Source organism: Pseudonaja textilis, chromosome 16 (genome assembly GCF_049901715.1).
Source record: "Pseudonaja textilis isolate UNSWEBS1 chromosome 16, rPseTex1.2, whole genome shotgun sequence".
NCBI classification, from domain to species: domain Eukaryota; kingdom Metazoa; phylum Chordata; class Lepidosauria; order Squamata; family Elapidae; genus Pseudonaja; species Pseudonaja textilis.
In genome coordinates this window covers 4,927-27,428 of record NC_142005.1, presented here as the reverse complement: position 1 = coordinate 27,428, position 22,502 = coordinate 4,927, and the positions used below count along the sequence as shown (strand labels likewise).

General features: G+C 42.7%; 1 protein-coding gene across 2 annotated transcripts in view; it reads left to right on the top strand.

Moving 5' to 3' along the window:
- ANKRD35 (ankyrin repeat domain 35) overlaps positions 1-19,388 on the top strand; it is a 51,747-nt gene extending 32,359 nt beyond the window's left edge. For both annotated transcript variants that reach the window (XM_026721797.2, XM_087914171.1), the window contains 6 exons: positions 345-382; positions 2,971-5,235; positions 12,467-12,556; positions 15,146-15,211; positions 16,699-16,771; positions 18,152-19,388. In XM_026721797.2, coding sequence (XP_026577582.2) covers positions 345-382; positions 2,971-5,235; positions 12,467-12,556; positions 15,146-15,211; positions 16,699-16,755 — 2,516 coding nt within the window. In that variant the 3' untranslated portion in view covers positions 16,756-16,771; positions 18,152-19,388. The remainder of the gene's footprint in view (positions 1-344; positions 383-2,970; positions 5,236-12,466; positions 12,557-15,145; positions 15,212-16,698; positions 16,772-18,151) is intronic.
- Positions 19,389-22,502: the final 3,114 nt, after the last annotated feature.

Sequence of the window (22,502 nt, the reverse complement as noted above, 5' to 3'; positions counted from 1 at the left end):
ATCAGTCTATCACTTTATCAGTCTATCTATCAATCAATCTATCAATCTATCACTCAATCTCTCAATCTACTGTATCTATCAATCTATTACTTAATCAATCTATCGGTCTACTGTATCTATCAGTCTATCGCTCAATCTATCTGAAAATCTGTGTGTTTTTCCACCAGCGGATACAATCCTGTCTTTATCTCCCCATGTGAAGTTAACAGGGGCAGTAAAGCCCCCCAACCCCAGAAATCAGGCACAGTAGCCCCCACTCCCAATGCCCCAGCCCTGTAAAAGGACCTGACATTCTCAGCAAATACTTTCATCCGGTTCAATTTTTGTTGCTTTTGTTTCCACAGAACTGGGACTGTTTGATTCGTCAGAAACTGGTTCACAGGTAAGAGCGGCCATTAACACATTTAATCAAAAGAACCAGAGGTGGTTGCTTTTTTATAGCTCTTTAGCACCAGCAGTTTCTTTGTATTCCTTTTTTTACTTACTGCAGTGATTCACTTAACATAACGTGGCAATAAAAGTCGTAAAACGGGCCCAAAAGCCACTTCACAAATGTCTCGCTTAGCAGCATAAATCTGAGCTCAGTTGTGGTTGTAAGTCGTACCTGTATGCAGAACCAGTTTTCCCTCATTTTTTTTAACCACTTAGGAGACATTTTTAAAGTCTTGATTGGGGCTGAGAGTTGAACTCCGAACATCTCCTGGTATGATGACCCAAAGGGGCATGGCACAAAGGCAACACAATCAGATAATCAGCAGTAGTCCCTTTATTAGCTCCAAATTTGTCCCCAATATTGTCTGGTTACCTTCTGGCTGGAGAAAAAAACTCCCAGGAACAGCCTTTGGCTGCAGAGAATCAAGTCCAAAATGTGGTCAACAAAAACTGTAACTATAAGTTCAATCAAGGCAAGATGAGGTCATTAGTCCAGCAGGGCAAGAGAAGGAGTTCCAGACATCAAGGCACGGCAATAACTCAACACGGTTGAGAGGATGCCAGGAACACAGATAAGCAAAGTCAGCACAAGATAAACTCATGTTTGCTCCCAGCAGCTGCTGCACACAGCATGCATCTCTTAAACTCTCTTCCCAGATGTGGCTAATGAAGGGAAACAGGGCCCTTTCCTCCTCCGTAAGCCACCCAACCCACATTGCTCCCTCCTCCGTTCCTCCCTGTGTGCCCTAGGATGAAGAGGATGTGGGCCTGGGTCTTCCTTTGAACTCCCTCTCCCTTGTTCTACCTCTCCCCTGCTCTGCCCAGCCAGACTTTGCCCTTCCCCAGTTTCCTCCACAGCCAAGGGATCCACATTCTCATTCCCTGTCAGCTGTTCATCTTCTTCCTCAGATTCAGACTCTGACAGGGGAATGACACCTTTGCACCCCCACACAGTTAATCCTTATGACCACATTTCATTGCTAAGTGAGACAAATGAATGTTGCCCTATTTTACGACCTTCCTTGGCACAGTTGTGAAGGGAATCATTGCCATTGTTAACTCAGTCACGTGGTTGTAGAGAGAATCTGGTTTTCCCATTGACCTTGCTAGTCAGAAGGTTGCAAAAGAGAATCCCATGACCCCCATGACCCTGGGATGTCATAAGTATGAGTCACTTGTCAAGCCTCCAAATGCAAGTCCAGTGGCCGTGGGGATGCCTCAACAGTCATAAGTGTGAAAAATGGTCCTAAGTCTCTTTTCCCAGTGCCGCTGTAACTTCAAACAGTCGCTAAGACTGTTGTAAGTCGAGGACTACCTGTAGTTGTTAAGCCAACTGCAGTTGTTAAATGTATCAGGTTATTAAGTGAACCTCGCTTCCTACGTTGACTTTGCTTGGCAGAAACGAGTCAGGAAAGTGGCAAAGGATGAGCATTAAAACACATGCCTGTGGCCTAGTACCCACATTGTTATCCTGACGCCATGAGGATGCTGCAGTAGTCATAAGTGTAAGGACCGATCCTAAGCCACTTTTTCCAGCTACGTAACTTTGAATGGTTGCTAAATGAATGATGGCAACAGATTAACAGAGTTGGAAGGGACCTTATAGGTCATCTAGTCCAACCCCCCACCCAAGCAGGAGACCCCACACCATTTCTGACAAATGGCAGTCCAGTCTCTTCTTGAAATTCTCCAGGGATGAAGCTCCCACAACTTCTGAAGGCAACTTCTGTTCCCCTGGTTGATTGCTCTCACTGTCAGAAAATTTCTCCTTATTTCTGGGTTGAATCTCTCCTTGATCAGTTTCCATCCATTATTCCTTGTCTGGCCTTGGAGAATAGCCTGACCCCTTCCTCCTCTCTGTGGCAGCCCCTCAAATATTGGAAGACTGCTCTCCTGTCTCCCCTGGCCCTTCTCTTCCCTAGACTAGCCAGGCCCAGTTCCTGCAACCGTTCTTCGTATGATTTAGCCTCCAAGTCCCCTCATCATCCTGGTTGCTCTTCTCTGCACTTTTTCTAGAGTCTCAACATATTTTTATAGTGTGGTGACCAAAACTGGATGCAGTACTCTAGGTGTGGTCTTACGAAGGCTTTATAGAGTGGTATTAAGTACCTCCCTAATCTTGATTGTATCCCTCTGTTAATGCAACTTGGGATTGTGTTGGGTTTTTTGGCTGTTGCCACACACAGCTGGCTCATATTTAGCTGGTTGTCTACTAAACCTCAAAAGATCCCTCTCAAAGTTACTACTGTTAAGCTTGGTGGAACACTACTGGAAGACTGCTCTCATGTCTACACTGGTCCTTCTCTTCCCTAGACTAGCCAGGCCCAGTTCCTGCAACCGTTCATCATACGTTTAAGCCTCCAATCCCCTCCTCATCCTGGTTGCTCTTTTCTGCACTTTTTCTAGAGTTTCAACATCTTTTTTTGTAGTGTGGTGACCAAAACTGGATGCAGTACTCTAGGTGTGGCCATAGAGTAGTATTAGTACCTCCCTTGAGTCGAGGACCATGGTATAATTTCTGTCCCTTTTTCCACACAGGTGCCCTCGGAGAGCGGGAAAGACACTGATGTGAGTAGTCTGGTCTTACAGAGCGAGGCGGGCGACCAGAGTGACAATGAAGAAGAGGCGGAGGAAGGCCCTGAGTTACGGGAATGGCGGAGCAGGTTCCGGGAGGAAAAGATGAAAGTCATCCAGCTGGAACTGCAACTGGACCAAAAAGCCAAAGACTGCCAGGTCTTCTCCAAGGGCTGCCAGCTCTTGAAGGAAAAGGTCTGGGACCAGGTACAGGAGATCGGCCAGCTCCTGCCAGACCGGGAGGGCCGTGTCCGCGACTGGCGGCAGCTGAGCCAGCGCCTCAGCCATGATCCCACAGATGGGGACCACTGCCTGGACCTTCTGGCCCAGCAGGTCCGAGAGCTGAAGGAGAGGAAGAAGCAGCAGGATGCAGAGAAGGAGCTGCCCAAAGCTTCAACGCAAGGAGGGACCAGTCCCACCAAGCTCCAGCCCGTGACGGTCCAGTGGCCCGGTGAGGAAGAAGCTGAGGAACTGAAGTGCCTGCAGAGCCAGCTGGAGGCTGCCCTGGAGGAGAAGGCCACCGCGGTCAGGAGGGTAGAGGAGATGGAGGGGCACATGGAGAACATGAGGGCCGTCATCGGGGTCTTCGAAGCCAAGAAGAAGTCGCAGAATGCGGCTCTTAAGGAGATGGAGGCCCGGACGCAGCAGTTGGGCGATGAGAACCAAAAGCTGCGGGGGCTCCTGGGGAAACACCTGGCCGGTCCTCCCGAGAGCAGGCTTGCCCAGGCAAAGGTGGCACAGTGCATTAAGGAGATGGAGGAGACCCAGTTCAAGGCCCAGAAGGAGATGGAGGCCATGTTGGCCGAAAACGAGGACCTGAAGAAGGAAGCCGAGGATGCTGTCCGTAGCAGGCTGCAGTTCCAAGCAGTGCCATCTGGCGCGGTCAAGAAATGTGTCGCGGCCTGGAAGAAGGTGGTCACCGGCCTGGAAGGAGCTCTGGCTAAGCTGGAACAGGCCTGTTTGTCTCTCCTGGACAAAGCCCGGCCCCTCCAAGAAGCCATTTTGGAGCCTCCTTCCAAAACCTTGGTCAACGGCAACGGTTTTCCTGAAGAGGAAAAGAATGGTTCTGGCCACGAGCCGGTCTGCTTAGAAACCCTTAAGGAGCTGCAGAAAAGCAGGGTAGAAAAGACCCCGCCCCAGAATGGCCTCGCGGGGCAGGTGAAACTGAGGCCAAAACCTGAGGGGGTGGAAAACAAGGCCCGTCCGTGCCGAAGAAGCTCTGATCTGGAGAAGGAAGTGTGGGACCTCAAGCAGAGCAATGGTGGCCTGGTGCACGAGTTGGCCCAGCTGAGCCGGGAAAGAGAGAAGCTTCAGGGAGAACTCCAGAAGTTACATAGCTCAGCAGAGGGCTCCCCTCGGGTGGAGAAGACCGAGCGCCTGGTGGAAGAGCTGAGGCGGACGATAGAGGCCTTGTCCTGTGAGCTGGCGCTAGAGAAGGAGGTGTCGGGCAAGTTGCGCCTGAAGCTGGAGGAGCAGAGGAAGGAGGTGGTGTTTGTGAGGAACAACTTCCTCAAGAAGGTGAGCCATGAGGCCGGTGGCCTCGTCGGCGACAACCTGGACAGCTGCATCTTGAAGGAGCTCCACTGGAAGCTGGACAACGTGGTGAGGAAGCAGAACGAGGCCCTGCAGCTGGTCTCTGAGATGGAAGAGGAGAACCGTGCCTTGGAGGTTGACCGAACCTTCCCACTGGATCCCAGGAGCCCCGATGGTGACAAAACCGGCCAAGAGATCTTCATGGAGACCTCTGAGGTCATCGGAGAGAACTGGAGAGTCAGGGAGCAGATGGCAGAACTGGAGAAAGGCTTGCAGGAGGTGAAGCAGTTGCTGGTTGAATCCCAGGGAACTCCCGAGGGGCTCAAGGTAGCCAGTGTCATGCAACTCCTGGACAAAGTCCTTGCCAAGATGGCTGACCTGCGCCAGGAAGAAGACCAAGTCCTCAGCAAGTACGAGAAGATCTGTAGCATGCTGTCCACCAGGGCTCAGGTCCTAGGAGAGGAGCTGGCGGCCCTCCAGGAAAAATATGAGGAAGCTGCCAGAGCCTCTGCCCGCCACAAGGAAGCCCTGGACTGCCAACTGCAGAAGACTCAAGAACTGATGGCTGAAGCGCTGGAGCATGAGGAGGAAGTGGACGAGCTGAGAGGGAAGTCCCAGAAGTTGGAGAGCACGGTGGACAAGCTGAATAAGAAGGTGGATGACATCGCTAGGATGTGCCAGGAAAGAGACGCCAAGGTAAGACCCTGTTCTGACCCACGCCCTTTTCCAACAAATCAAACACAATCCAAAAGGAACAGAAACTTTGTAATGCTTTTACAAAATAATTAGCTGTGATAAGGCCTTGCCAAACTGTGTGAGACTTGCCAAAAGATAACAGACAAGAAATAATTTACAATACAAGAATCTTCAAATACAAACTCGGGATACTGGAATATCCACGAGGCTGGAGTTTCAAAACATCTTTGCCTTCTGCAAAGAAGGTTAGTTTCACAGCAGGCTTTTATCTTCTTGAAGGAGGGGCAGCCTTACTCCCGAGTCGCCCGTGCTTTTGTAACTGCTTTCCTCTGAGCAATCCTGCGCTCACATGGACATAGCACAGGCTCCTTGGGAACCTCCTCATCGCTGCTGCCAACCCCCACAATCTCTGAAGGCAGCAGTCCACTCCCTAATGGTCCTGGCCCCTCATCTGAATCCTCACTCTCCTCAGCTGTCCACACCTGCTGCCGGCTAACTACAACAGACCCAAAGGGGAGCGGGGAGGGAAAGAGGCGACTTTTAACAGAATCTCAGAGTTGGAAGGGACCTTGGAGGTCTTCTAGTCCAACCCCCTGTACAAACAGGAGACCCTATGCCAAATGGTCATCCAGTCTCTTTTTTAAAACCCTCCAGTGATGAAGCACCCACTACAAAATCCTATCTAAATCAGTCAATTTATCATAAAATCCCTCAATTTTAGAATCTATAAGATACCTTGAATGTATTTGCGCATATGAGAACCAATTCATCCTTATGCCTTGTTCTTCTAGTTTCTGCATTGTTTTAAGTTCACTCTTTTCATCCAATATTTCCCCATATCTAACTGTTTGTTCCTTCTCATATATTAAGAAAAAGCTTCAATAGTTGATAACCAGACTGGGATTTTCAAATAACATTTTCTCTTAATTTTCTCCCAATTCAACCATAAAGACTCCCTTATATAGTGCCTTCTAAAATAGCCCTGCGATTTAGTTCCCTTATTTACCACAGAAAAGCATGCCATCCCAGTAATAAATCATGTCCTTCTAATGTCAACAATCTAGTCTTTCTTAATGTTATCCATTCTTTAACCCACATTAAATTTGCAGCTTGATAGTACAATTCCCAGTTCAGAAGGCCAAATCCTCCTCTAATTCTAGCATCTTGTAGAAGTTTTAATTTTATTCTCGCTTTCTTACCTTGCTTCAACACAATTTTATTTAATTCTTCAAAGTAGTCTTTACCAAGCCTAATTGGTATGGTTTGAAACAAATATAAAATTCTGGGTAAAATATTCATCTTGATTGTTGAAATTCTACCTATCAATGACAATTGTAGGTTTTCCCATTTCTTCAAATCAGATGCTATCTGTTGTTTAAGTTTAAACAACAGTTTATAGTTATTCTCTTTCAATGTGGTACATCTTGACGTCAAATGTATCCCCAAATATTTAACCTTATTCATAACTTGAATTTTCAATAAGTCTGCCAATTCATCTCTTTGTTTTAGTAGCATATTCTTTGTCAAAATCTTTGTTTTATCTTTATTTATTTTCAAACCAGCCATCTCACCATACATCTCTATCTTTTCCAATAGTTTTAAAACTGTTTCTAGAGGATCTTCCAAAATAAAAACCAAATCATTCGCAAAGGCTTGCAGTTTAAATTCCTCCTTCTTAACTTTCATTCCTTTTATATTTGGATCCTCTCTAATATTTCTATTCAGCACCTCCAAAGTCAATAGAAATAACAAAGGTGATAATGGGCATCCTTGTCTTGTGCCTTTTCTTATATTAATAGAGTCTGTAAATTCTCCCTCTATCATTACTTTTGCCGTTTGCTTATCATATATGGCTTCTATTGTTTGAATAAATTTTCTAGCAAACCCCATCTGTTCCCATAACAAAAACATGAATCTCCAATTCACATTATCAAATGCCTTTTGGGCATCTAAAATAATCAAAGCCATTTGTTTTTCAGGATGTGCCTCATAATATTCCAAAGTGTCCAGAATTACCCTCATATTATCTCTAATTTGTCTCTTTGGTAGGAATCCATTCTGATCAGGATGAATAAAGTTATTTAAGTATTTTTGAGCCTTTCTGCCAAGATTGGAGCAAAAATTTTATAGTCTGCATTCAGTAAAGAAATAGGTCTATAGTTCTTAATTTGTAATGGATCGGCCCCTTCTTTTGGAATAAGTGTAATATAAGCTTCTGACCATGTTTTAGGTATTTTCTTATTTAACATAACTTCATTCATGACTTCTAACAGTGGAGTGCTCAACGATTCTTGTAGTGTTTTATAAAATTCTGCCGGGAGCCCATCTGGGCCTGGTGCTTTTCCATTATTCTGCCTACTGAATGCTTCAGTTAGTTCCATCATTGTTATAGTGCTTTCTAACATTTTTTTCAGTCTCTTCAGATATCTTAGGTAGGTTAGCATTTTGTAAATAAAGTTTAATTCTTTCCTCATCAAAATCCTCCTGTTTATATAATTGTCCATAAAAGTCTCGAATAATTACCTTTTTCTCCTTATTACCATAACACATTTGACCTTGGTCATCTATTAGCTGTAATATTTTCCTAGATTCTTTCTCCTTTCTCAATTTGTATGCTAGCCATCTACCTGGCTTATTTGCATCTTCAAAATAGTTCTGTTTAACACTTCTAATTTTTTGTGCCAGTTCTTCTTTCTCTACTTGACCCATCTTATGTTTAATTATATCCATTTTAAATTTAATATCTTTTTTCTGTGGCATATTCTGCAATTCTTTTTCCAATTTTTTATAATCATCTTCTAAAGCTTTAATAGTTTGTCTCTTCCTAATATTCTTTCTCTTTGTATAGTCCATTATTAATCCTCTCGCATATGCCTTCATTGTATCCCAAACATTCTGCATTGAAGTATCTTCTTTTTTATTTTCACTGAAAAAGAAAGCCAATTCTTTGCCCATCCATTGTGTGAAATCTTTTTCCTTTAAAATAGTATTGTTTAATGTCCATCTAGATCTTCTTTTTTGTCCTTTCCATTTAATTGTCATTGGATTATGGTCTGCCCATATACTTGTTTCAATATTTATTTCTTGAATATTAGATATTAATTCTGATGAAGTCCAAATCATATCTATTCTGGACCATGATAAATGTCTATTTGAATAAAAAGTATATTGTTGAGTTTTACCATTTCTTTCTCTCCATATATCTTTTAGATTTAATTCATCTATCATTTAAAAAAAAGGATTTAGGGAGAGTCTTTCTGTTTTGTTTAGATGCTGTCGCTGTATAGTCCAATTTATTATCTACAATTCCATTGAAATCTCCCATCATAACTATATTGATATAGTCCAGTCCAATTGTTTTCATATGTAACTTTTTATAAAATTCTTCTTGCTTATCATTTGGGGCATAAATTGCAACCAGGAGTGTTTTTGTATTGTTATCCATTATTTCAACCATTAATACTCTTCCGTCTTCATCAGTATAAATCAATTTTGCTGCAATAGTTTCTTCAATGTACAAGACCACTCCTCTTTTCTTACAGTTGGTCAAGGAAGTAAAAATTTCCCCCAGTTTTGGTCATACCAATAATCGTTGATGTTGTTTTTTAATTTGTAATATGTAAATTTTAATATGTAAATTGTAAGCAAATTATATCAAATTTTAACTTCTCTAATTTATGAAAGGTTTTTCTTCTTTTGATAGCTGAGTTCAGTCCATTTATATTCATAGAAATCAATTTTTTTTCCTCCATGGTTATGTTTTGTATTTAGGTCTAACAGCTCTCGTAGATCTTACTTCACGTTGTTCTTTGGTCTCCATTTGTCCACGTATTGCACCTTCTTCTTTTCCCACTCCCATTTGGTCTTCTTGGGGTTCAGTCAAGATAATCTCTTTTTCTGTCTCTATTTCTCTTCTTCCAAAAAATTCATTGTAGAATGTTTCTGCTTTCTCAATTGAGTCGATTCTGTATCTCTGTTCTTGCCATATGAACATTAATCCTTCTGGGATCAACCATCTATAATTCACCTCTTTTTCCAATAACTTTTTGGTCAAGAATCGATATTCTCTTCTCATCTCTCTCACTCTTCTGGGCACTTGTTTTAAAACCACAATCTCTTTGTTTTTATATTTCAACGCCTTATCTCTTGCCACTTGTAGTATTTGTGTTTTAATAATCTTTTTAGTAAATCTGACATGGACCTCTCTTGGTAGCTTATTCCTCATCGCATATCTTGTGATATATATCTCATCTACTCCATCCATCATCTTTTCCTCTGTTATCCCCAAAGCTCCAGCCAAGATTTCTATCATTACAGCCGCCAAATCTTGTCCTTTTTCTTCCTCTATATTTTGAAATCTGAGATAAAATTCTGACCTATCCACCCCCCACTTCAACATCCCAGTTTTGTCTTGTTCAACCATTGTTAATTTGCTAACGATATTTCCAATTGTCCCATCTCTTTGTTTGTCTTTCTCTTCAATTTTTTGGAGTCTCTCATATTTCGCCATCATTTGTTGAAAATTTTCAATTTTTTCATCAGTCTTCGCAATTCTTTGTTCAATACTCTCTGTTCCTTGGTCAATACTCATTTTAAGTTCATGTATTCCTTGTATAATCGTCGCTAGGTCCATTTGTACTTTATCTTGCTTCGCCATTATTGATAGTCGTCCTCCAGTTGATGGAGAAGCAGGAGCAGAAGTTGAACTGCCAGAAGGTAAAGTTTTCTTAGTCATTTAGATAACTCAGGATCTTTAAGCTCCTTTAATCCAATTAATAAGATAGCCAATTATAATCCAATTGGGAAGAAGAAAAACATAAAAAAAGCCAATAGAAAATAGAGTCCAGATTTAAAAAGGAAAGGAGAAAAAGAAGATTAAAAAGAAAAAGGAGGAAATTCTTCAGGTTCTTCTAAACCTTAATCCTATTGTGGGATAGTCAATTATAATTCAAAAATAAAAATTAAGAATAATAATAAAAAAAAGAAAAAGAGAGCAAAACCCAATAATATTCAAAAGCAATAATAGAAAAAGACGAAGGAAAAAAAAAGAATTCTTCAGGTTCTTCACACCTTAATCCAATTAAGAGGTCTCAAAAAATAAGAAAAGTAGCCATAGAAGTAAATAGGAAATGAAAATAAAAAAAGCAAAAATCCCAGTATGCAAAAAGAAAAAAGAAAAGTATTCTGAGGCTTTCCCTTTAAGAGGAAAAATAAAAATAAAATATAAAGTCAAACAAGAAAAAAAAATAGATATACAAATATTACAAGATACTGTGGGATTGAAGAGGAGGGATGAAACAGCTAAAAGAAGGTAAAAAAGAAAGCACACTGCGTCTTATTTAGTTATCCAAGGCTCTTATTATGGCTTCTCCACAAATTCCAAAGCCAAGCTTCAAGTATAATAGAAGTTCCAAAGAACACCTGTTAAAACATTCTCCAGTGTTCTTCCCTCTATCTTACCAAGTTCCAGTGTCCTTGAGAAAGGATTTTTTCACAGTCCTCTCAATTTCCAATAAAGTATTTTCAAGCCTCTAGTTGGCAGTGTTACAAAGTTTCTTTAATCCACTCCCCCTTCTTTCCCAGAAAAAGCCTAATAAAAAAAAGGAAATATACATGTATATATATATATATATATTTAAGGAAAAAAAATTACTAAAGGGAGCCTCTGTTCTAAAAAAAACTATTAACAGTCAAAAGGGAGAAAAAAAATAGATAAATATAAGAGAAAAAACCAGTCTAGTTAGAATTGCTAGATCGCAATAGAAGTTCAGTGAAAACAAAAGTAAAAGTAAAAAGCCAAGCCTCAGTTTGACATTCTCTTTAAAAAATCACAGCTAAGTCAATTTTATCAGTTTTTGTCCAAAGTCTTACAGGATTCTTCTCATTTTAGAGTGTCCTTAAGTCCCAAATAAAATAAAATAAAAAAGAAAATTCTCACCAGCCGATACACTTTCTCTTTCTGTCTCTTCCTTCCAGAGCTGTGACAGCTTCAGCAGCTTAATGGCTGCCTCTCCGCCGATGGTAAAAGGGCTTCTTCTGGATCAACCAGGGACTTTGTGATGTCCCTGGGATCAGCAGAACGCACCCCTTACTATCACCGTCTCTACGGGATGGTTTAGGTCTGTTAGGACCGACCAGGGGCGAAGATATCAGCTGCAATCTCGGAGCCCCGAGATTGCAGCTGTATCGCAGCGACGTGGCTCTGCCTTCTCCCCAGTTTGAGCCAACTTTGTCTTGAAGTTCCGCGAATCCAGCTTCCTCCATGGAGGATGCTTGCTGGAAGTGATCTGGGAAGGTCGCAGATCCCATGACCTCTGGGATGCTACAACCATCAAAAATACAGGCCATTTGCCAAGCATCTGAAATTTTGATCATGTGATCATGAGAGCTGCAATGGTCATAAGTGTGAGGACTGGTTATAAGTTACATTACAACCATTCTGTCAGGATTCTGGCAGTTACCCCCAATTAAATCATGAGTCAAGAGCCAAACTTCCAAAAATTCAAAAGGATTTATTGGGAGTTAACATGTTGGCACTGCCTGGGTGTAGCTGACTCTCAGACACATCATTCCTTGTCACCCTTGACCCTGGTTTTCCCCCACCCCTGGGTGTATCCTAATTCATATTCTCCAATGGGACACCTCCATAGCCCAGAGTCATCAATCATGCTCTCCAGATAGAATTTTGTGCGGCAGAAATTTCAGTCACCTAGTTACTATCTTTGAAAACATTTATGGAATGCACTTTCAATTTCCAAACTGCCGTATTACTCTTTCAAACCCCTTTTCCATCCTTCCTTTTCTGCTGGCAACTCTAAAAAGACCATAGAAATATTTTATGAGTTGACACATTCATTTAGTGACTGTTCAAACTTACAACGGCATTGAAATAAGTGACTTATGACTGTTTTTCATGCTTACGGCCTTTGTGGCATCCCCAACAGTCACATGATCAAAATTTAGGCATTTGGCAACTGACTCGTATTTATGACAGTTGCAATATCCCGGGGGTCACGTGATCCCCTTTTACGACCCTTCCGACTAGCAAAGTCAACAGGGAAGCTGGATTCATTTGACAACCGGGTTCCTGCAGCACTTCACTTCATGACCCTGGTGGGAACAGTTGTAAACTCAACGAATGACTGTCTCTCTTAACAAGAGAAATGTTGGGTTCCCATTGGAGGTTGTAAGCCAAGGGCTGCCCATACTGTCTGCTTTGGTTTTCCCTTAGATCAAGAAGTTGCTGAAGGAAACGGAGAAGCTCTCGAGTGAAATCCTCAACTTACGGAGCGAACGCACCCGGCTCATCCTGCAGAACGAGGTGAGTCAAGCAGGACTTGGAGTAAGCGTGTGACACTCACGACATGAAACGATTCGAGGGCTGCCATTTGTAATATGCCGACAAGTTGGTCCTGGCGATCCCTACCAAGATTTTTGCAGCCAAAAAAGTCAGGAATCACTGTGAGGAAGTTTCTCCTTAATTCCAGGTTGCTTCTCTCCTTGATCTGTTTCCATCCATTGTTTCTTGTCTAGTGCTTTGAAGAATAAATTGACCCTCCCCTCTTCTTTGGGGCAGCCCCTCAAATACTTGGAAGACTGCTATCATGTCAACCCTTAATCTTTTTTTCTCTAGGTGGCCATATCCAATTCCTGCAACCGTTGTTCATATGTTTTAGTCTTTTTTAAAAATATTTTTATTGTTTTATATCATACATTTCCTTCCCATGTTGAGCAGTGTGCTCTCTAGGTGTCCAAGGTACATACAAACATATTTATAAACATATTAAACATAAATATATTTATATATTTATATTATTTATATTTATATTATTTATATTTATACATATGTTTTTGTAGATTTTCATGGGTACAGGTATGCAGGTCTTGGCGTGTTCAGGTCTTTTCCCATGTAATATTGAGAGTATCTTGGCAATGTTTCGATGAGGTCCCACTCGCCATCCTCAGGCTGGTGCTTTCGGCTTCGTGCTTGTGCGAGTAAACCGTGATCAGAGCTGCCGTCTCCCTATATATAATGGTGGGGAGGTGTGGTGTGCTGGTTCTGTTGTAAGCAGGCCGAAAGCACCAGCCTGAAGATGGCGAGTGGGACCTCATCGAAACGTTGCCAAGATACTCTCAATCTTACACGGGAAAAAACCTGAACACGCTAAGACCTGCATATACATACACATACACATACATACATACATACATATACTGGTACATAAACAAATATGCGATAACATCAATCATATTATAACATATATTATCTTCCATTATAGTATCGATTATATAACCGTCAGAAATATTTACTCCTCTGTCTGTCTTTCTCCTATAAACCATATTTCTCCTAATTCCACTCCTCTAACCTCAATATCTGTCATTTAGCCATTTATAGAATAGTTCCCATGTTATGGAATAGTCTGAATCTCCTTCTCCTTTAATTTTTAGGGTTAACCTATCCATCTCTGCACATTCCAGAATTTTTTTGATTATAATATCTTAATTACTCTTCTTTGCGCTTTTTCCAAAGTAAAATAGGATAAAAATTAGAAAATAAGAAGAAGAATAAATGGAATGGAACGGAATGGACCTTCTGAGGTCTTTTAGTCCAGCTCCTTTCAGACAAGTCGCTTCTTGAAAGCCTCCAGTGATGAAGCACCCACAACTTCTGGAGGCAACTTCTGTTCCACTGGTTAATTGTCTTCACTGCTAGGAAATTTCTCCTTAATTCCGGGTTGCTTTTCTCTTTGGTTAGTTTCAAACCATTATTTCTTGTCCTCTGGGGCTTTGGAGAATAATTTGACCCCACTTCTTTATAAAAGTCCCTCAAATACTGGAATACCGCTATCATGTCTCCCCTAGTCCTTCCTTTCTCTAGACTGGCTATACCCATTTCCTGCAACCATTGTTCATATGTTTTAGTCTCCAGGCCTTTAATCCTCTTAGTTGCTCTTCTCTGCGTTTTTTCCAAAGTCTCAACATCTGTTTTGTAATATGGGGACCAAAATTAATTGCATCCCAGGCGTGGTCTTACTAGGGCTTTATAAAGCGGTACTAATACTTCACCTGATTTTGATTTTATGCCTCTGTTTATGCAACCAAGGATTGTATTAGCTTTTTGGGCTGCTGCCGCACACGGCTGGCACACATATCTGTGCTGTCGTTACGACAAGGACCTCATGAACTTTCTGTCCTGCCACGCTCACCTCCACCTCAACTTCCTCCCCACCTCTTCTCCACCCCAATGTTGCCTGTTTGACTTCTTTGCCCTCCGTGCCCCCCCTCCACACCCAGCCGACTCATAATTCAAATGGTCACTGCATGAATGGTCATTGAGTGAGGTCTACCTGTGTGGGAATTCTGGGAGTTGAAGTGCACGTATTTTCAAGTGGCCAAAGGTAGGGAGACTGGGCTAAATTGATCTCCTTGAAGGCCCCAGAGGAGGTGGTGGCAGGGGCAATCGGGTTTTTTTTTACGCTGTATGTTATGCACTACGGGTGGTCCTCAACTTGTGACCAGAATTCAGCCCAGAATTACGATCGTTAAATTGTTACTGTCCTTAAGTGAGTCAGCCGTGCGATTCCAGCCCTCCTGTTACAGTCACTAATGAAGGGCATGGGGGAGCCTCGAGGTCGGGGTGTCTCTGGGTTGCTGAAAGGATCATGTGGTCCAGTGGTAGGATTCAAAAATTTTTACTACTGGTTCTGTGGGCATGGCTTGGTGGGCGTGGCAGGGGAAGGGTACTGTCAAATCTCCAGTCAGAGGTGGGATTGGCCGGTTCTTCAAAACTGGTCAGAATCGACTGAATAACCACCTCTGATATGGTCATAAGTTGAGAACGGCCCGTATGGGGCTGCTGATTGGTGATCTCCGTGAGCCGTTTCTCATCCCTTCTCTTGCTTTATTTCAGGTTGCACAAAAGAACCACCAAGAGATCGTGGCCATATATAGGACTCACCTGCTCAATGCAGCCCAGGTAAGGCAAAGGGGAGTTTCTAGCAGCTTTCTCTCTCTCTCTCTCTCTCTCTCTCTCTCTCTCTCTCTCTCTCTCTCTCCCTGTCTCCCTCCTTTCTCTCTCTCTCTTTTCTTTTCCCTTTCTCTCTCTCTTTTCCTCCTGTCTCCTCTCTTTCTCTTCTCTCCCTCTCTCCCACTTTCTCTCTCTTTTCTCTCTCCCTTTCTCTCTCTTCCATTCTCTTTTCTCTTCCCTCTCTCCTTCTCTCTCTCCCTCTCTCCCCTCTTGTTCTCTCTGTCCCCTTTCTTTTTCTTTCTCCCCCATCCACCTCTCTGTCTTTTCTCTTTCTTTCTTTCTCCCCCTCTCTCCCTCTCTTCTTTTCTCTCTCCCCCTCCTTCTCTCTCTCTCTTTTCCTCCTCTTTCTTTCTTTCTTTCTTTCTTTCTTTCTTTCTTTCTTTCTTTCTTTCTTTCTCTCTCTCCCTCTCTCCCACTTTCTCTCTCTCTTCCCCCTTTCTCTATAGAATAAAATAGAATGAATAGAGAATAGAATGGAATTAAAGAATAGAATAGCAAGAGCACTTAGACTTACATCCCGCTTCACAGCCCTCTCTAAGTGGTTTACAGAGTCAGCCTCTTGCCCCCAACAACCTCGGAAGTATGGAACACTGAGTCAACCTTGAGCTGGTTATGATCGAACTCTTGACTGTGGGCAGAGCCAGCCTGCAATACTGCACTCTAACCATGTCATGCCTCTGTTGGAGTCTGACTGCGAGGGAGAGGCAGAACAGCTGACAGGGAGTGGAAGTGTAGCTCCGGAAGTTGTGGAGGAAGCTGGGCAGTCAGAGGAATACCCAGCCCCATCCCCTCTCCATCCTACAGCACGCAGGGAGGAGAGGATAAGGGAGAGAGGTGAATGGCGTGGTCTACGGGGGAGGAAAGGGCCTTGATCCTCTTCATGGAGTGCAGCTGTGAGAACTGGTTAAAAGGATGGACATGCGTATGGGCCAGTGCTGGAAACAAAGCATGGAAATATCTCTAGTCTGTCGTTCCTCTCTGTGTTTGGCGTCCTTCCCAGTGTGTGTTCCAATATCTGTGGACGTCTTCAAGCCCTTATCTTGCCTGGTTCCCTTAATTGCTTCAGTGTGGTTTGTGTTGTTTTTACTCTTAATAATTTATAGGCATTTTTAGTTTAAACGGCATTTCTTCCTTTTCATAACTGCTTGTTGGGGGAGTTTTTTGTCTCCAGTCAAGGATATTTGGAGCTCTGAAGCAAAGTGAAGGAATAAAAGGGGCTTCACCTGTTTTTGTGACTGTGTTTATTTTGTATCCCACCCTGAGTCATCACAAACCACTATGCCACCACGGCTCCCAATTATGGTCAAGGACGACCACTACTGATTTGTTTCTGGCAAAGAAATGTAACAATAGGTGTTTGCTTTGAAGGGAAATCCCTTTGTAGGCCATTGATGCTAGAATCTACATTATTGGGGGGATATTTTTCTCCAATGCAGGGGTACATGGATGAAGAGGTCCACGCCATGCTATTGCGGATCCTGAGGACAGATTGAAGTCCAGAAAACTCTGGTGAATACATTACTTATATATCTATTTTTAAAAGGCGCGTTTATGATAACCATAATTCAGAATTTCATTTGATCCCTAAATCTCCCTCTTGGGATGAATGAGATGTCAATCACCGCCAGCAGTTTTTTTAAGGCTCTCCCACACTTCTCTTTTTTCTCAAGTGGCAGGCAGTCCCAGGGGCAACTTTGCAAGGTCAGTCAGAGAACCATTTAAGAACTGACTGGGATACAAAGCTCAAGGACATCCAGGCAGTGTGAGAAATTCTCATGCCTTATAGTAGCCAATAGCATTTGAAGTGAATTAAGAAAGTCATTTCTACATTAAATGCTCAGTTATTAAAGAAAATGAGAGAGACAGAAAGAAGGCCAGTCCCTGTCTGTAAAGTGTATTATTATTATTATTATTATTATTATTATTATTATTATTATTATTATTATTATTATTATTATTATTATTTAATATCAGTGATGAATATTATTGTAAACATTTTGATTATTTCCTAAAAATAATTATACCCAGACAACACACTGTTTAATTGAAATTTTATATCTTATATAAATAAAACAAATAAAAAAAATTGGAGGGGGAAAAAGAACATCAAAACCAGGTCATCATCACTCCCATTTTGGGGGTTTGCTGTGACTTTCAACCATTGCTAAGCGACTGGTTGTAAATTGAGGAATACCTGTGCAGCATAACCATCCTCAGAGTTTACAATCTGGATTAGTCCTGAAGAAACTGACCAACTCAACAACAGGATCAGTTCAACAACATTTGAAGTTTGTCAGAATGGTGTAGGGTCTCCTGCTTGGGTTGGACTAGATGACCTACAAGATCCCTTCCAAGTTCCAACTCTGTTCATCTGTAAACAGAAAAGCGGACTTTCCCAGACAAATCCAGATTGCCTCTAAATGTGTTTGGGAATCCAATGTCACTCCTTTGGTCTTTTTAGTTGCCAGCAGAAAGGGAGTGGGGGAAAGCAGTGCATTCCTCAAATGCTTCAGATAATTGCTAGGCAGCCAAAGCTTCTGGCACGCAAGATTATTACTGGAGAGCACCATTGAGGACTCTTGCTAATGGATGTGTCTCATTGGAGAATATACATCCAGGGGGTGGGAGGAAGACCAGGGTCAAAGGTGAAATGAATGATGTGTCAGAGTCAGCTGCAACCAGGAAATGCCGACATGTTAGCTCCTAATAAATGAATCTTTTTTACTCTGAGAAATGCGGTTAGAGACTTGTGATTTGAATGGGGGTGCATGTTGGAGTCCTGACATCCAAGGGAATTGCAATACATTTTTTCATTCCAGGTTTCATTTCACGGCCCAACTATTCACATGGTGCTAAAAATCCATTTTTTTCTGTCCTCTCTTCCTGCAGGTGAGAAACCAGTTCCCAATTCCCCGGGCACTGGCTCCGATTTCGGGTATCCGTCCGTTGCGCAAAACCACACAGGAAGGGCGCAACTTTGCAAAGCCCGCAAGACCACCTGTCCTTTTTGCCAGTTGCTGGAATTATGAATGCAAAACCGTTTACCGTTTGCACAATGTCTGAACATTCACCTCACTCTTCAGATGGAGACCCGGATTGGGGAAGGAAAAGACGGGGGCGGGGAGGACAAAGGTTTTTCTGCCATGAGATTTTGGGGTGTAAGCCATTCTTGCAAGGGAATCAACAAAGATTTGCTCTTTGATTGATGGGATGCCAGCAGCAACCACGAACCAACACTGGAGTCATCAAATATTTCTTATCCCATAATTACTGTGTTTCCCCCAAAATAAGACCTTGCCTTATAATTTTTTTTACCACCAAAAAAGGCACCAGGTCTTATTTTCAGGGGATGTCTTCCACTGACTAACCTCACTTGCGCGCATCGCCCCTGGCCTCATTTTCACTGTCTGAGGCCTTCAGGAACTTCTTCTGCAACTGGCAAGGCTATCCTGAAAGCCTTTGCAGGGGATAATGGAGCTCTGGATTGCCAGCTGCAGAAGAAATGGGCCGGCAAGGCAGATGTCAGGGTGTGCGAGACCTGGCTACAAACATCCAAAGGTAAGTAGGAGGGCAGCTCCACCTCCCCTCATCTCCACCCTAGCTTAATTTTTACCTGTCCATTCTGGAGTGGGTGGGATCTTAATTAGGGCTTATATTGGGCACACATGTAAATCAAGCTAGGACTTACTTTCAGAGTAGGTCATATTTTGGGGGAAACAGGGTATTAAATTTGGAAATTGCCCTGTACTTACAACCGGCAAATTTTGCAATGAGATGTTGCAAAATGTATGCAACTAAAACTATATTCCAGAAAGAGCTGGAATGGTCTAGATCAGTGTTTCTCAACTGTGTGGCCTCTAGAAGATGTGTAGAGTTCAATGCCCAGCTTTCCTGGCTGGGGAATTCTGGGAATTGAAGTCCACACATGGCTGAAAAACTCTGGCCTAGATTTTGCACTGCCATTCTTCATTGACATGCCTTTCCCAAGGAATATCTTCAGTGCTAAGAAAATATAAATATTGGAGGATACCCAAAGGTCCTTTAGTCTGATTTTTACACAAGATGGTTAAACTTTGGTTCAGTTATCAGGAATGTGGGATTAAAAAACAACAACAACCAAACAAAATATTACAAATTATGGGCGTCTTTGATGACTCTTGCGTATTCTGTTTTAGTGTTGCAGATTGCCAAAATTCACTGTAAACTGGAAGGTTTTTGGATCTTGGAGTCCAAGTAGACAATCACTTAAATATGAACAGTGTGCAACAGTGAACAGTCAACAAAGAGTGCAATCTTAGGCCGTATGAACAGAGGGGTAGAATCAAGATCAAGTGAAGTTTTAGAACCATTTTATGCTGTCTAGCTAAGACCACAGTTGGAATACTGCATCCAGTTTTAGTTACCACAATACAAAAAAGACATTGAGACTCTGGAAAGAATGCAGAGAAGAGCTACAAAGATGATTTAGGGGATTGGAGGCTAAAACATACCAAGAATGGTTGCAGGAATTGGGTATTTATAGTTTAATGAAAAGAAGGAGCAGGGGTGACATGAAAGCAGTGTTCCAGTATTTGAGGGACTGCCACAAAAAAGTGAGGGGAGAGGTCAACCTATTTTCCAAAGCACCTGAAAGCAGGAGAAGCAGCAGAGAATGGAAACTGGACGAGAGAAACAACCTGGAACTAAGAAGAAATTTCCTGACAGTTGGAATAATTAATCAGTGGAACAACTTCCCTCCAGAAGTTGTAAATGCTCCAGCACTGGAGGTTTTTAAGAAGAGACTGGATAGCCATTTGTCTGAGATGGTATAGGGTTTCCTGCTTGAGCAGGGGGTTGGACTAGAAGACCTCCAAGGACCCTTCCAACTCTGCTATTCTATTCCATTCCATTCTTATTCTATTCTATTCATTCCATTCTTATTCTATTCTATTCATTCCATTATTATTCTATTCCTTCCAATATTTATTCTATTCTATTCTATATTATATTTTATTCCGTTCTCTCATTCTGTTCTGTTCTATTTAATTCTCTCTTCTATTTCTATTCTATTCCATTCCATTCCATTCCATTCCACTCTATGTTCTATTCTATTCTATTCCATTCCATTCCATTCCATTCCACTCTATATTCTATGCTATGCTATGCTATGCTATGCTATGCTATGCTATTCCATTCCATTCCATTCCACTCCACTCTATATTCTATTCTGTTCTGTTCTGTTCTAGTCTGTTCCATTCCACTCCATTCTACTCTATATTCTATTCTATTCTAATCTATTCTTTTTTATTCTCTCTTCTATTCCAGTTTAATGAAAAGAACTAGAGGTGACATGATAACAATCTTCCACTATTTAAGTGGCTGTCCCAGAGAAGAGAGGGTCAACCTATTCTCCAAAGCATTTGAAAGCAAGACAGGAAGCAAAGGATTGGAAACTCTTCAAGGAGAGAAGCAAGCTAGAACCAAGGAGAAATTTCCTGATAGATCAACAACCAGAGGAACAGCTTTGCCTTCAGAAGTTGTAGGTACTCCAACACTGGAGGCTTTCAAGAGATTGGATGGCCACTTGTCAGGAATGGTATATAGGGTCTCCTGCCTGAGCATGGGTTTGGACTAGATGGCCTCTGAGGTCCCTTCCAGCCCTAAGCATTCTATTCTCGCCTTGCAGAGCTGATTCTGCATCTGCAAAGTTGCCTTCACACACCCTACAGACTGCACTTTCCACCCCGGGGGAAGGAAGGTGAGGCAGGGAAAAATCTCTGGACGTAGCGGAGGAGGGGGGAAATATTGCGGCAGGAATTTTTGTCAAGGGCTTTCTGGATTTTGGCAAGGAGGAGAACCAATACGGGGGTTGGGGGTGTGTGTCTAGAAATGCATGCAAAATAATCTTCCCCAGATCCCTGAGGCAACAACGATGTGCTTTTGTGGAAAGAAAAGGAATTGTTTTGCACACATGCCCTTATTTGCCATTATTTTTACGGTTTCCTTCTGCAGCTTCTGTATCTCCACCAGGAAAGGTGGAGGGAGGAAAGAAAGGGTGGGCTACCCTCTTAAACAGGGGGCTCTTTCTCCCTTGTCTCTCTCTTTCTCTCTCTCTTTCTTTCTTTCTCCCTTCTCTCTTTCTCTCTCTCTCTCTCTCTTTCTCCCTTCTCTCTTTCTCTCTTTCTCCCTTCTCTCTCTCTCTCTCTTTCTCCTTTTCTCTCTCTCTCTCTCTTCTCCTTCTCTCTTTCTCTCTCTTCTCCCTTCTCTCTTTCTCTCTTTCTCCCTTCTCTCTCTCTCTCTTTCTCCCTTCTCTCTTTCTCTCTTTCTCCCTTCTCTCTCTCTCTCTTTCTCCCTTCTCTCTTTCTCTCTTTCTCCCTTCTCTCTCTCTCTTTCTCCCTTTTCTCTCTCTCTCTTTCTCACTTCTCTCTCTCTCTCTCTCTCTTTCTCCCTTCTCTCTCTCTCTCTTTCTCCCTTCTCTCTTTCTCTCTTTCTCCCTTCTCTCTTTCTCTCTTTCTCTCAAGTTACCCAAGGCAGATTTCAAAATGGAAGGTAGAATTCAATTTAGTAGGAATACATAACTTTTGAAGCAGAGCTCAGATTTCAAAATTAAGCTCATTTTCATGTTCTTGGGGGTGGAAAACATTGAAAATCCACATGGTTTTCGTGTGCGAGCTTTTCCTGTGGAGTTATCCCAAGGCAGATGTCAAAATGGAAGGTAGAATTCAAATTAGTAGGAATATGTTAAATCTGGGAGGAAGCTCTTTATTTGTGACTTCAGATCTGAGCAACTAACCCCAGCTGCAGCAGCCCCTTATTTAGGGCTGGCTGCGGCTAGGCAGCCAATGAAGGCGATTTGAGTTTGCCGCTCTTGGCAGGGCCAATCGCGGCAGCCCGTTTACTGGCCAATCGCATCAGTCTATGGCGACCAATCACGATCGGCTTTCAGCGGGCCAATCAGATTTGCAGGCTACGAGCCTGATAGTCCGGAACACCCCTCCCCTCTCGGTTCCGTTTAAGGGGTGGAGTAATATAGTCTCGCAGGTAGGCAGGTCTTCGCACCTGTCTGCCTGACTTACGCAATTCCACTTGTCCCTGTTCAAACCCGGGTTCAGATGGACTGCTTGCTGGATCAAACAGGAACGGTGAACCGGTGCCATGGTCAGGTCTCTCCTCTGGTGCCCCCGGGGTGATAGAGTCCTCAGCCTCGCTGTTACTGCCATGGCTCCCGGGGCTCGCTGAACCTGCCTGGTTGCTGCTTCTT